Source organism: Anas platyrhynchos, chromosome 21, assembly GCF_047663525.1.
Source record: "Anas platyrhynchos isolate ZD024472 breed Pekin duck chromosome 21, IASCAAS_PekinDuck_T2T, whole genome shotgun sequence".
Taxonomy (NCBI): domain Eukaryota; kingdom Metazoa; phylum Chordata; class Aves; order Anseriformes; family Anatidae; genus Anas; species Anas platyrhynchos.
Window position 1 is genome coordinate 8834619 of NC_092607.1, and position 15835 is coordinate 8850453.

At 41.8% G+C, this 15835-nt stretch overlaps 1 protein-coding gene across 1 annotated transcript in view; it reads left to right on the top strand.

The window, feature by feature from the left end:
- The window catches only part of MMP24 (matrix metallopeptidase 24), a 43849-nt gene extending 31369 nt beyond the window's left edge, over positions 1 to 12480 (top strand). Inside the window, exons 6-9 of the mRNA XM_027442862.3 lie at positions 3477 to 3691; positions 5445 to 5583; positions 7440 to 7706; positions 9912 to 12480. Of these exons, the coding sequence (XP_027298663.1) occupies positions 3477 to 3691; positions 5445 to 5583; positions 7440 to 7706; positions 9912 to 10249 (959 nt within the window). The 3' untranslated portion in view covers positions 10250 to 12480. The remainder of the gene's footprint in view (positions 1 to 3476; positions 3692 to 5444; positions 5584 to 7439; positions 7707 to 9911) is intronic.
- Positions 12481 to 15835: the final 3355 nt, after the last annotated feature.

Sequence of the window (15835 nt, forward strand, 5' to 3'; positions counted from 1 at the left end):
TGATGAAACATTAAATTATAGCATATGATTACAAAACTGTAGTCTGTATTCTGCACAATATAATCAGCTTATGTCTTTTTGACCTGTCAGACACATTTAACATTAGTGTCTTTAGATACTATTCCTGTCTCAGCCTTTTTTGCTTTGAATGAGAGTTTTAAAATATTTTCATCTCCTTATCTTATTACAGTCATCTCTTTAAGACTGTATTCTTGCTCTCTTCTCTCAAAGTGTGGATTTTTTGGGTTATTATTTCTGGAAATCCAGAATGGCTGTTGGTTTCAGCATTTCTGTCCATTTGCTGTGTCTGAGAAGCAGAACAGCCCCGACTTGGCATTCGCTCCCTTTCTTGCTAGGGGTCTTTCCATCAAACAGTTTGAATACAGCACACACATACATAACACAGTGACTTCTTGGGTCCCTCCCAGACAATTCTCTCTGGCAGCAGGTGTTCCTCTCTGCATTGCAGACTGCTGCCCATCTCACCCTGTTTAAAGGCAACAGTACTACTTGGAGCCCTCCCTACAGTCATGTGGGTTTACTTCTAACTGCTTCTTAAAATACAGGGATCTTTCCAGGTATAGACTTCGTGCTGAAACAGTTGGTGGTCCTTCACAAACTACCAAATAGGTGTCTTATGAAGATGCTCCACCATATCAATTAAACTGGCAACCAAAGAAGCTTTTCTGATCCATAAATGGAAATAGAAATGCATCTTTGATGCAGGAGTTGCTTTTGCACATACTTCACATGACAATCCGTTACCTATGGCTATATTAGCAAAAAACATCTATGGCTGTTAGCAAGAATAATACTAGCACATCTGTAGATGCAGCAGTTATTTAGGGATGGTGTTATAGAGTGCTGAGGACTTGACACTTACTCTGTAAGCATCTGGGGGAATGGGGTTACTGCGGATTATCTCTAGTCTTTCCCTGTGATGCCCATTTGCAGCTGCAGTATCCTAGATGTGCTCCTGAAATGCATTTTTCAAACTTAGTTTCATCCAAAAATAGTTTATTTAATGTGTTTTGATGTGAACCAAGGCACAGATATTGCAAATAATTGAGAAATTCTCTTCAAAAGCACACACCTGAGCTCACTGGAAACACTAGTGCAGATGCACCCATACTGACACATCCAACAAGAGGGGGATGCTAATCCTGTTGGCAGTACCTGGAAATCTTTACTGCATACCAGTAGAGGAAAAAAATCACAGATCATCAGTAATAACAGTATCACAGTTTGGGAACTTGATTTAAGAGAAATTTATGGCCTGCTAAGATACGGGGCACTAACCAGCTAAGATTGGAGGAGAATGAGAAATATAAGGTAACAGAGTAGTATTTTTATTCATTTAATGTAGGCAAATTATCTGACAGCTTTCCAAGAATAATTTTACACTGTGAATCCTCATCTAAAGAGTTTCCATGAACCATATTCAATGTCTTTTATCACAGTTCTGGAGCAAAAGTAAATAAAAACAATTGTTATTAAAAATTAAAGATGGCACAAAATACCACATGGTAAGGACAAGTCATCATACAGGAATACCGTTATCCATTTGCAACACTTTACAAAACAGCTGTAAGACAAGTTTCAAGATCTCAAAACCAAAAGACATTGTAGGAACAGATGGAATCGGTCCATTTAGTTCATTAAGGGAACTTTAAAGTTCATCCTTATCAAGATCTATAAACACTTAAAGGTTGAGAGACTAGAGATAGAAAAGGGAAAAAAAAAAAAAAAAAAAAAGAATATAAAAGAGTATGAACCTGCACAAATTCAGACGGTAAGTCAGACAGATTTCAGAAATGACAGGGCTTAATGACTGGAACAATTTGTGCATTACATATATTATGTAATGCCTTGAAGTTTGTGAAGTTTGAAGACTTGAAGCCCTAATGAGATGTCTCTTCCTGAAAAATATCCTGTATCTGCACCAAAAACACTAGATTTGTCATAGGATTAGCAGCTGGAGGTTTCTGTCCTAATTATACAGGAAATTGGACTATACTATCTGAGTGGCACTTTCTGAACATAACATCCATGAAACCTATGGACATAATTCTTGTTAGAACCTCAATAACAATTAAATGTGATGACTTTCTCTGATAACTTTGTCACTATCTGTGATGATTTTCACTGACCCTGTCACCCTTCTAGGCCATGTTAAGCACTCAATCATAGGAACCTTTCGAAAATGTAACATTTAAGATCTAAGTTGATATGTGAGCTTGGACACCCAACTATCATTTTAGGCATCATAGTTCAGAATGTTTCATCTGCAAAACTGTTCTGATCCCACAGGTGCGTAGCCTCCATGAGTATCTATATCCTTACTAGTAGATTCCTTCTCTGGGTTTGAGCAAGACAATCATACACAACAGGATAGCTCTTCTTGCAGTGGCCTGTGAGGACAAGCTTCACCCAGTAATACAGCTGATGTGAAGCACATCAGTGCTTGAACCCCTAAGACAGTGACTGATAGCAGTCAGCCCCTGTTCTGCCTGGTGATGGTTTTTTTCCTGCAATCTCTTTACATGGCTGCTTAAAAATCACTTTTCAGAAAGAGATGGCAACCATAATCTATAAACAATCAAATCAAATCCTATTTAATTACATCAAATGTAAAACTTGCCAAATCTCTTGCTTCTTGTAGCCTTTTGTTTATTTTAATGCTAACTTAGGGCTGTCTCTGAGAAACAACAAGAAATCTTACCATGATTTTCTTAATTAGGTATGGACCAGATTTTATCACTGTTAATGAAATTTTCCTGTGGGACAGTCATTTCAAAAGCAGACCTTTGCTCCAAGTCTCAGCTGCTTATATTTATTATAGTTCTTTACATTCTTGCAGCCCTGTAAGATCCCCAGAATAATCTGGGTAAGGATCGAAGGGAAGAGCTGTGCTTGTAGGGGGGAGGGCATCATCTGAATGATGGAATGAGAGCAAAGGCCCTTATCACAGTTGTTCGTTGGAGTTCCTATGGTGTTCTGAAGAGGAAGATTAGTGACTAATCTGCAATAAAATAATTGCCTTCTAATTTCTAAATTCCTCTGCAGTTTCCCTTAGTTTGCAGCAGTATCTTCAATATAACTTTGTTCTGGTTGTTGTTGTTGTTATGGACTAATAAACATTTCTGTTCAGTGGCTATTACCTTTAATTTCATTTGGGAATGTGATTGGTGTGCATCCTCCTTTTATCTACAGCCTCCTTGGAAAGACCTACACAAACATACTGTCTCTTCTTCAGTTCGTATCCCTTGTTTGTTCTGGGACCTCTTTCATGTGTGTATACATCTTGTTCTGCTTCCCATTTCTAGGGAATGATCTCTTATGTGTACATAGTTCATAAAGAATATATACATTCTTCACAACACACTTCATCCAGCCTGTTGCCTTTTAAAACCTGAGGAAAGTACAGAAAATCCAAAATTGCCCACTTCACTAAACATTTTTCTTTTCAATTCTAGGTCCTCCTGTTGAGCCCTTGGAGCCAACCAGGCCTTTACCGACTCTTCCTGTTCGCAGAATTCACTCCACTTCGGAAAGAAAACACGAGAGACAGCCACGACCTCCTAGCCCTCCTCTAGGTGACAGGCCATCTCCTCCTGGCATGAAACCGAACATCTGTGATGGCAACTTTAACACTGTGGCTCTCTTTAGAGGAGAAATGTTTGTTTTCAAGGTACTAAAAATTCTTGCTTATCTCATGGATGGTTTTCTTTAGTTTCATTACTGGAAAAGACGAATAAAAGTATAAGGTAGTTACTGTTACATTTGAAGTGTTTCTAAAGGTAGCTCTGTTCCTCTGAGGCTGATAAATGAGTAATATTAGAGGGAACTGTAAGCAGACTGGCTTTGTAATATTTTGAAACAGTGCCTAATGGGATTTACAGACTGAACAGAATTTTGGTGTCTGTGCACCAAAAAGTGAACTCATCAGTCTCACGTCAGTGCCTGGTAAAATTATGGAGAAGATGGTCTTTGAAGTTATTGAAGTGCACCTGGGGGACAATGCATTCATTGGTCCCAGCCAACATTGGTTCACGAGGGGTAGGTCCTGTTTAACAAATTTGATTTGTTAAAGGAGGGCTACAAAGATGGTGAAGTGCCTAGGGGGAAGATGTGTGAGGAGCGGCTGAGGGCACTGGGCCTGTTCAGCCTGGAAAAGACGAGGGTGAGGAGAGAACTCATAGCAGTCTACAGCTTCCTCACGAGAGCAATTGGAGGGGAAGGCACCGATCTAGTCTCTTTAGTGACTAGTGATAGGACCCGTGGGAATTAAGCTAACGCAGGGGAGGTTTACGCTAGACATCAGGAAGAGGTTCTTCACCGAGAGGATTGTCACACACTGAACAGGCTCCCCAGGGACGCAGTCACTGCACCAAGCCTGTTGGAGTTTAAGAAGCATTTGGACTGTGCACTTAGTCAGTCACATGGTCTGAATTTTTGGGTAGACCTGTGTGGTGCCAGGTATTGGACTCGATGATCCTTATGGGTTCTTTCCAACTTGGGATATTCTATGATTCCATTATTCTATGAACTGGACAGATTGGCAGAAAATTCAGAGACTGTTAAGCTGAGAGAGAAGTCACCCTTAAAGACAGAAAGCAATGCCAGTAACAGAAAGGGATTAAGCCTCATGGTCTCCAGAGATAGCATATACCAAAACCTGGTCTTCAGGGAATACTCAGCATACTTGCAGCTCTTGAAGAGTTTGAATCAACCTTGCTCATAAACTGCAGCCAGGAAAGAAGAGGCTTTGCTCAAAGACCTACATGTATGTTAGATCACCTTGCATCTGAAAAACCATGGTCCTACTCCCAAAATACCCAAGACTTTCACTCTGCCCACTGGGTATGAATGTGGAGTGGGAAATATGGAAGGTTATTAAACACACAGAACACATCAGCCACAGAAAATGTCTGAATTGAAAATTGTTGAAGGTATTTGGAGAAGTATCAGAGACTCTGTCCTCCTCTTACTCTTCCCTGAGCATCCACTATGGCTTTAACTAATGATCTGATATCTAAAGGGATATTTAATAACTCCTTTGGGCCTATGGATGTTGTGTGTTTCACACAGTCACCATATGTGGTGGTATACATAGTGGTATACGCTGTATGGCTGTCCTAAGGTCAGACAGTCGAGCACCAGCTCTCCTGGGAGGTCATATAACTGTAAACTTGCTTCCCCCTGCTTCTTTTTCTTCTCCTTCTGTCCACCCTTTTTCACAGTACCAATAATCATCTTGTTACCCTTTTGGCTGCCATCTTCCCCATGAAGTGCTTCCCTCACTGGGATTGGTGTTGGGCAGCTCTCATCCAGACCAGGACTTCTATCTTTAATGGCTACAGGCTTAGGCATGGATTAGTAGTGCTTGATGCCAGACTGCAAGATGAAAGTACTCAGTCTGAAGAGCTTTCTGATTTTTTCAGGATCGCTGGTTCTGGCGTCTGCGCAACAACCGGGTGCAGGAAGGATATCCCATGCAAATTGAGCAGTTCTGGAAAGGTCTTCCCGCAAAGATTGATGCAGCCTACGAGAGGTCTGATGGAAAATTTGTTTTCTTCAAAGGTACAGTATATTTCAGTATGAGCCTGCTACACCTGCCTTGCATCACACAATTAAAGCATTAAGATGATGAAAATGGGTTCACTGAATCCCTGTCCTTTTCCAAGGGGGCACTTCTCTCCTTGCTCATTTGCCAAGTGCAAACTGCTGCAGAACAGTGCAGGTCACTGGTGCTGCGCAGCCTCCTGAAGCTTTACTGCTGGCCTATATACCATCATGTTCAGGGACAGATCTGCTCTCCTAGGTCAAAGTCTGCTACAAAGGGAGTTCAGTGAGTCAGTCAGTTGCAACTTGGGTTGAAAGTTCAGCTACAGGACCTCCTGCAGTCTTGAAAAAATCTCTATGCCCGTGTAGAAGTGCTTGGGTGACTATTTGCCATGCAGCTGAGTCACACAGGGCTCATTTTCTCTGCCCTAGAGGCACTAGCAAAGGTAGTTGCTGTGACAACAGCCCTAAAACATTTTAGTCCAGTAAGCAATGTGGGCTGTACAAGAATAAATGGAACAGGGAGGCTGTTAGCACAGACTTGTCTTTTTCTTACATATTTTTGCTACATTTTTACTAATGGTTGTTAGTCCTTCTGAGGACTAATTGTCCTTCTGAGGACTAATTGTTGTTAGTCCAACTGAGCCATACATAAAAGTTCTCCTTTGATTTTCACCTTCCAATGTGATAGCCAAGCCTTAACATATTCCTTAGTGTGGGTTGGCCTTGCCAGTACAATCTCTGTATAAAGCTAATATAGCTCAGTAGATATTGGCTTCCATGTAATTCCAGGTAATGAGAAACAGTTCCTGTTTCTCAGGGAGTGAGGCTCCTGCCTGTCTCCTTGAACATGTTGTGGCATCGTGTTGGAGCTTCTCTAGATACAGGGCAACCCCAAACCACACTTCTAGACAACTATGAAGGTTTTGACACCTTGATCAGAAGAGTCTGGGGAAATATTAGGAAGAATGTAGTCAGTATCCTTGAAGAAGACCTTTAATTGTGGCCACTGCCCATTAATCAAAGGCTTCCATTAAACATCTGTAACAAGAGGTTGTTCATAATGAGATCAGTGAGGCATCGATATGGCTAGTTGACTTAAAGCATGTTGGTGGCTTTTATGGAAGGTACATGGCACTTCATTTATAATCCCGGTCCTTGTTCTAGTCTAAGAGGGGCACACTACTGTTTCCTACATATTGTTTCCTGTCAGTGCAATGTGAGCATCTGTGTCATGATCTGCTCACATCTGTTCAAGATGCTGGAAAAATGTGTTATGGGTGCTTTCTCTGAAGAGTCCATATGGCCATCTTTATGTGAGGCCCATATCATCTCCTTGCGCTGTGACAGTTTCTGAACGTGATCAAATTGTAAGTAAGGAAGAGTAGCTGGAAATCATCACCATGCCCCCGTACAGATGCAAAGTACATGTGGTCTTCTAATATACTGCATGCGGCTTCAGTCCCTCAGCTCAGTAAAATGTATTAAAACTAGAGAAGGCTCTAAGAAAGGCAATGGAAATTAGCAAAAAGTATGGACTGGCCTTCTACAAGGAACAATTAAATATCCTAGAACTCCTCAGCCTGAATGAGAGCTGACAAAGACAGGATGTGAGAGAAGCTTTTTAAATCAAGACTGGCCTAGAGGATGTGAATGGGAAAGCATTGTTTAATGTTTCCAAAACAAGAGCTAGAGTGTCAAATGAAATCAAGAGGTTTCAGGTTTAAAATGCCAAGGAGGAACTTTTCACATAATACATTTAAGCCCAGAAGTCACCACCATGCTGTGGTTCAGTGTAGGTGTTTTGCATTTGTATCACTTTAACTACTAATTAGGCATACTCATATGTTGCTTGTATCCCTGTTCATCTCCAGGAGATAAATACTGGGTTTTTAAAGAAGTGACAGCAGAGCCAGGATACCCACACAGTTTGGTGGAGCTGGGTAACTGTCTGCCCCGGGAAGGCATTGACACGGCTTTGCGCTGGGAGCCTGTAGGCAAAACCTACTTCTTCAAAGGAGACAGGTATTGGAGATACAACGAGGACAAGAGAGCAACGGACCCAGGATACCCAAAGCCCATCACTGTGTGGAGAGGAATCCCTCAGGCGCCACAGGGAGCTTTTATCAGCAAAGAAGGCTGTATGTATCTGTAATCATTATACAAATTAGACCAATAGTATCTTGCTGAGCTCAGGAGTTGTGTTGTTGGGTTTGGGGTGTTCCAAATTTTTCCACTGAGGTAGGACTCACATCTCAGGCTTCCCAAGGCCACAGTGACACCTGCAAGCACAGGCAGTCTGCAGTTCTTCCTGACCCTCATCCCAGCCCAGGTACCTCCAAGCCACTAAAACACATTACTCTAATACTAGCCATTTGGGATGGGAAAAGGACTTTTTCTGGTTTTGCTTCCACAACAGTCCCTAACCAAGCATTCCCAGGCTGTGACTGTGGGGATGCCATACCTTATTGTTTTTTTCTCCTGTTCTCTTAGCTATAGCTAGCTTAGTTGCTCTCTCCCTATTACGGGTTCCAACCTTCTGGATGTACTTTGAAGTTAGACATGCCCTGAGCATGGGTTTGGACCTCTAGAGGCTCCTTCCAGCGCATTTCTTTCTCTGACTTGAAGATTTCTTCCTTTTCCACCAACTAGGAAAGAACTAACAGAAGGGGTTTGTCCATTGAGCCCTTGTCCCACTTGTGGTGTGGGACAAGGTCTCTAGGGTTGGGCTTTCCAATACATCTGGAATACTGCAGTGACAGCCAGCTAAGCAGGAGACTAGATAAAGGAGAGCCATCACTTTCACTGGTGTTCCTTTCCCTTTTTTTCCCCTCCCCCCCAAAAAAAATCACTTAAGAGTGATTAAAAAAGGAACCTTGGAGTCCTCTGTAGAGATGAAGGATACTTCAGACAATATGTAGCATAAACCATCTGCCTGTTACTAGCAGCAGGACAAGACTGTTTCTTAACTAAGTCCAAATCTTTCAGATTCTGTCATCAAAAGGACTTGTTTTATTCAGTATTTGCTCTCTCAGGTGGGGTAAAGAGAAACACTTGTGTATCCATCCAAATACTATCACACCAAGGCAAACACTGTCATTCTTCAGACTGTTAACAGCTTGGTAATGATGAGTAAATATTACAGATGCTTTAGTAAAAAACAAACCACTGCAGAACACTTACGTTAAAATTTAGGTGGAGAGAAGTGAGCTCAGTATTTTTGTTATTCACAGCTTAAATCCTGTCATCAGCTTGTCTTGGCCAAGGGGAATGGTGTTCTGTGAGCAGCATTGTCCCAAGCCAAACAAGAAGTTAGGGCTTCTCAAATCATAGAATTGTAGAAAAAATCAGGATTGTTTGGGTTGAAAGTGGTCCTTAAGGATCATTTAGTTCCAACCCCCTGCCATGGGCAGGGACCCCTCCCACCAGCCCAAGCTGCACAAAGCCCCATCCAGCCTGGCCTTGGGCACTGCCAGGGGTGGGGTATCCACAGCTTCTCTGGGCAGCCTGGGCTAGGGTCTCACTATCCTTAAATTTCTTCCTTACATCTAATATAAATCTACTTTCTTTTATTTTAAAGCCATTACCCCGTCTCCTCACTACAGCCCCTGACAGAGTCCTTCTGCAGCTTTCCTGTAGGCCCCCTTAAGGTATTGGAAGGCCACTGTAAGGTCTCCCCAGAACCATCTCTCCCCCAGGCTGAACAACCCCAACTCTTCCAGCCTGTCTCCATAGGACAGGTGTTCCAGCCCTCTCATGATCCTCACTGCCCTCCTCTGGACGCACTCCAACAGGTCCACATCCTCTTTACGTGGTGGGAACCAGAGCTGAACACAGCACTCCACGTGGGGTCTTGCAAGAGCAGAGCTGAGGTGGGCAATCCCCTCCTTTGCCCTACTGGCCCCACTTCTTTTGATGCAGCCCAGGATATGGTTGGCTTTCTGGGATGCAAGCACACATGTTGAGCATCCCATCAACCAACACCCCCAGGTTCCTCTCCTCAGAGCTGCTCTCAATCCATTCTTCACCCAGGCTGTATTTGTACTTGGGATTGCCCCATCCCAGGTGCAGGACCTTGCACTTGGCCTCGTTGAGCCTCATAAGGTTTGCACAGGCCCACATCTCAAGCCTTTCCAGGTCCATCTGGATGGTATCCCTTCTGTTTCTTCTTTTAATCAAGCTCTAAAAATGTCATCTTACTTCCATGGCTTTGGAATGCCTTAGATGATTTGACCTAGACAGCTACCACCCTCCAGCCTTTCAGGCTCTCTGTACACCCTCACATGTGCACAATTTAACCTGTTGGAAATAGTGTGATGAGAAATACTCTCTGTTTTGTCTCCTAGTTTATACCTACTTCTACAAAGGGAAGGAGTATTGGAAGTTCGATAACCAGAGGCTGAGTGTGGAGCCAGGCTATCCCCGGTCAATCCTCAAAGACTGGATGGGCTGTAATCAGAAGGATGTTGAAAGAAGCAAAGACAGGCGCCTTCCTCACGATGATGTGGATATTATGGTGACAATAAACGATGTGCCTAGCACTGTAAATGCTATTGCAGTTGTGATCCCTTGCATTTTGTCTCTGTGTATCCTTGTCTTGGTGTACACAATCTTCCAGTTTAAAAACAAAGAGGTGCAGCAAAACGTTGTGTATTACAAAAGACCTGTCCAGGAATGGGTATGACACAGTCAGCTGCACATTTCAACTCATTGATCTGATGAGGATATGGACAAAAAAAAAAAGCATTAAAAAAGCCTACCAAACAAAACTACTTCAGTGACTTACAAGTTTTGGACATCCTGGGACCGAAAGAAGCAGAAAAACTGGAAAAAATGCAGGCAACCTTACAATGTGGAGCCTCATTCCTTCTAACTGCCTCAGTCGTGTCAGTCTTGGCGTGCCATTCTCCACAGGCTCACTCTGCAAACATCAGAGACTTGAGACTTCAAGACAGATTTTCTTCAGACGTTTCAACTGACCTGGGAAACTTCCTTCAGTTCCCTGCATCAGTGCTCCCTGTTAAACCCAGCATTCTCCAGTGTAGCTAAACCACCTCTGAACAGAACCATTTTTTTAATAGCTGTCTCATAAATGAATTAAGATCATGGAATCTATGAACAGGAACAATTCAGTACTGTAAGAAGACATTCTGATGCTGAGCCATTCTAAAAGATCTTCTTTGTTTATTACAAAAAAACAGGGAATTACCTGGAAACAATTTTCCAATACCTGCTGGTCAGATGTTTTGTACATTCATAACTAATCGATGCTGCCACTCAGCACAGTGCATGAGGAACCATTAAGTACTCCGAGAGGTAAACGAGTGCAGAGCAGAAGCTCAAGAAGCACCAAAACAGACACCGTAATGTTACTTGGTGATATCAAGTCCTAGATTGGGACAATCTAAAGACAAAAAGTAATTGAGTCTTAAAAAAAGGGGGGGGGGGGGGGGAAGAGAATACGCTTTTGTTTTGGGAGCCATTAATGAAATATTTAGATGTCATATGATGCTGTTTTAAGCTCCCATCAGCCAGAAACAATGAACCAATAATTACCAGTATAATGAAAAATGTACAGACGTAGACTGCACTCTGCCCCTGTAAAGATGCTGGGAAAAGATGAATTGTTGTTATGTGGCATGTGTAACTAGACTGTAGAATTTGTATGTTGGGTTTCAGGAAAATGGAAATGTTTTTTTTTTGGAGTGAGATCGTCAGTATATTTTGCTGAAATAGTCAAGATACAGTAAGGATTAGGCCTGTTTATAAAACTAAAACCAATCCCTGTAGATGTTACAAACATCGTATGCCTTTGAAATTTGTTGTTTGTTTTTGCTCACTTCTTCACATGCAAGAATTTGGCGAGGACCAAAGGAAGCATGCTACACAGTAGAATGAGTTCATTACTAGCCACATTTGACAGAGCCATAAAAATCAGGTAAACACTAAGTAAAAACCTGAACTTTCAGTTAGTAACTTTTCACGACTCTCTTCCCACATCAGTAGCTTCTGCTTATCCCTGTTACAATTGTAAATGGTTTAGGATTTTGTGTCCTAACCACAAACTTAGTCCATTTTCGTATTGATGCCAATACTCCTACCATGTTAACTAGAAGCAGAAGAGTCTCCTGCAATGCAATCTAATGAAGTCCTGCCCAGTACAAAAGTGCCATTCATGTAAGCATATGAACTGCTTTGCACGCTCACTATAGGGAATAGGTGATTAGTGTAAGCCCTGTGCCTATAACTGAATTTTATTCAGTGCAATAGAAGTTCAATGCACAGAATGTCCAACTAGTATAGAAAAATACAGCTCCATGTCAGCTATGGAAAAAAATCCAAGGACTTTTATTTTCTTGACAAACATGCTATGAATATTTGTAATTACAACGATGAGGAATGAAGAAGCAGAAAGATTGTTAGCATTCTGAATTTCTAACTAGGATTCAACTATTGCTATGATGAAGCCAGACAGACAAATAGATACTTCTTAGTGAAGCCCACTAGGACTGCATAACATGTGGTCTCAAACTGTATTTTGTCTTTCATAATTAATTTCCATAGCCACGCTGTTTTTTGTGTTTAAAAAGTATTACAAACATATTATGAAATAAGTGAGAAGCTAGTAGATGCAAAACTGAATTTTAGTGAAAAAATGTGGTTATGTCTCATGATGGATGAAGGAGTGCAAAGGACCAAATGAAATCAGAGCTATCAATTAGACACTCCCCCCTACATGCTACTCTGTATGTTGCTATGTGTACTATATATGTGGTAGAATGCACACTATGAATGCCACAGCCACATGGCACATCAAACTCATCTGTACGCTGCCATCTCTTCTGGGACTGTGACAGCCCAAACCTTTGAGCAACTTCCAACAGCCATCATTAAAAAAAAAAAAAAAAAAAACAACCAAGAGAAATGTCTCTTTTTGGGGTATGAGGGAGGGGTGTTTTTTTTTTCCTAGTGCCCAGCTGTAGATATTTTTCTTCAAAATTTTATACTTAGTGCCAAGTTGTACAAGCAGCATGTGCATGATGCTGGTCTGAAGCAAGCTCAGCTGTTTCCTCGGACAGCTACATATTGCCCTGTAAAATCAGGCACCCTGCTGCAATAAGGTAAGCCTTCTGCCCTATAGTGCCAAAGTCCAGCGTTCCATGAAGAACCGATGCTTTAAAGAACTGGAGAAATAGTTTGGTGCCTTTTATCACCACCTCGTAACTGGCTGCTGATGCACACTGAACTGCTTGTTCAGTGCACCTCTGGGTGCAGGTAAATGTTATAACTGAAGTCCGTGATTTCCAGGGGCATAAGATGTTTCTGTAAGCATTTTAGTTGCTGAGAAACAGCCCTCAACAGCTACAAGCGTTGGCACTTGGGGGGGCTGAGGCAGGTAGATGAGCAGTTGACCCATTTACTCTGCAAGTACAACCCAGTTCACTCCACTTTTAGTTAGATTAACACCTGTGCAATCCTGGAGTGACCTGGATCCAGACACAAATGTTAATATTCACATAGGGAACAGTTCCTTATATTCCCATGTCTGAGCTTTTTGCTGAGATCCTGTCCCATGCAAAACAAGCACATCACCTGAGTACTGACTCAGCACGCCTTCCATCAGCGCCTCCAGGGACAGGTGGCCATATTCCAGTTCTTGTCCGGACACACAGAACCAGGACACATTGCCACCACAGGGGAGCAGGGAACATCAGTGCTTACTCAACTGATACACACTGCCCTGCAGTATGTGCCATCTGTACAGAAGACAGTCCTGGCATGCTTACCTTGAGCGCAGCAGTTTCAGCTCCTCCAAGGTGCAGCCCATTTTTTGCATTCTTTTTTTTTTTCCTCCACATTTTGACTGGGAATAATTTGATCACCAGTAAAGTACATTCATTTTTGCAGATAAATATGCAGGGAAATACAATCAGCAATTAATCACTACAGTCATAAAATCGCTACAGTCTTAACAGAGGTGGGCCTCCACTCTAAGAGGGATCAGCTTCTGCCTTGTAATTGGTCATTACACCTCAACACAAGCTCCCATCACCACATCAGGTAGTCCTCATCCCTATTAGTCAGAATGAATCATTTTGAGTAAACTTCACTCCACTAATCCACTGCCTGTACTAAACAGGACACAATAAGCTGAACATCATGGCTTCCAGCTGAGCTCCCTATAAAAATCCAGTGAAAAATTCAGCCTTTTGCTCTTTTTCCCCCCATCCTCTAACATACGAAAGAGCCTCCCTCTCATTCTATAGGATTATTCAGGGTCTTTAAAAGCCTTTGGCACAATACCTTGCAAATACCTTTTGGAAGTTCAGATAGATTACAAAGAAACTTCATCTTTAAATAACTCCATAGGCTTTGTCGCACCAGGTTTAAAAGCACCAGGTTTATGCTCTCTCATGCTATCATGTATCCACATTTCTACTACTTTCACTCTTCACTAGTTTCTGATAGTTTTCTTTGTACACAGGTCCACCTTACTAGTTCAGAATTCCCACAAACCCTTTGTTTAGAAGTGATAACATGTTTGCCACCTTCCAGTTCCCAGGTTTCAATGCAATACTCATAGGAGGTCATATATCACAGTTAGTAATACCTTATTCTTCTGTCTGTTTCTCACTCTGGCATATTTCTATCGCCAACATTGTCCTAGTATCTTTCTTATTTAAGGATTTGGATTTCACAGAAACTGGATTATTATATCTTATATTATTATATAAGCAATTTTTAACACGTATCAAGTTCATTAATTCAAACTAGGATTTCTGCATAATGACTGTAATTAAAAGTAGAGACAAAAAATGCAGTTTTACTCATTTCACACTTGATGAATATATGCTAACACCCACAGCGATGGTCAGACTACCATTTATTCCTTATCAGAACCCTGTGAGGTGACCAAAGAAAAACAGTGTCAAACTCGAAATACTGAGACTTGCTAAGAGGAAGAAACCTGAAATCAGTGACAAAAAAGGTTGTCCACTGCGTTAAAGGGGCCACAGGCACCAGAAATTGTTAGCCAAATTATATGAAGAGCTGTAACCTGCTTATAGGCTTCCCCAGTGGCAGAGAACAGGTGAGCTGTCTGGAAATGGCAGCCCCTGCCTGTCACCATTCTAGACAAGCTAGATAACAGGGCTTGCTATTACCAGAGACAATCTTATGGCAATCCTCACTTAAAACTCTAAGGAACAACCTTTAATCAACCCGAAACTTATAAATCGTTCCCTAAACATCCTGACAGTCTAACATATGCGGAGGTTTATTTAATATTTTACAGAGCCTGAACCACCAGGGCCAAAAAAAGAGCTCTGCCCTAACTGCCTTCAGGACTTAACTCCTCAAGAGAATCCAGCTGAGAGTAATACAGCTACATGGAAGCAAGCAGGCAGCTTCCATATACCCTTTGGATAGGAAGTAGAGACATTTGTATGCGTTCAGCATACCTGTACCAAGCAAGCACAAGAAAAGCAACTGAAATGAGAAGTCAAGGAGCAACAGCTCTGTTTAGAAGTAAATGACTATCTTCTACCTGAAAGCAGCATTTATGCCACTGTCACTGCTAGACAAAAGCAGAACTCTTCAATAGCAAGCTCCCAAACCCAAAACATATTACTGAATGCAGTAACTGTTTACAACTGCGTTACTTAACCTTTGTCTCCAAGGTAACTCAAGATGACATTCTTCAACCCTTTCTGATGTGCTGACTTTTAAGAGTTTTCCAGTGTAGGTGGCCAACTCCCGTACAGCACATTTAAGCCTACTGGCAACTGTATGTTTTTCCAGGCTCTTTTGCAGATGCCTCTGAAGTAGCATATATGTCACCAGACATCTGCAGACAACAGATCAAATACCACTGCTTTGGAAGCAGTCACACTTGGCTGTTAAGTCCCTGTATTGACTTCTTAGAGAAACTCCATTTCTAATCTGAGCTAATCACTTCAGAATCACCAGCCCTATGAGAATAGCTGCAAGTCAGGTCACAAGAACAGGTGATGCTTTCCGAATTATTTTTTGGTAAGTAAACTACTATATTTTTGGTATAAAAAATGAAAAGGGCTCTTAAGTTCACTTACAGCAGAAATATTACTCTTTAGCAAGACTGTGAAAAGAGAAGGCAGTGCCATATACGTGTTTAAACAGTCTGCTACGCAGCAGAACTCTGATCTGCTATTTAAGGCAAAACAATCTCTAGTGATCAATATCCAAAAGACAAAAGTAAATATTGTGGGCTAAATTGAGGGCCTCGGTCAGC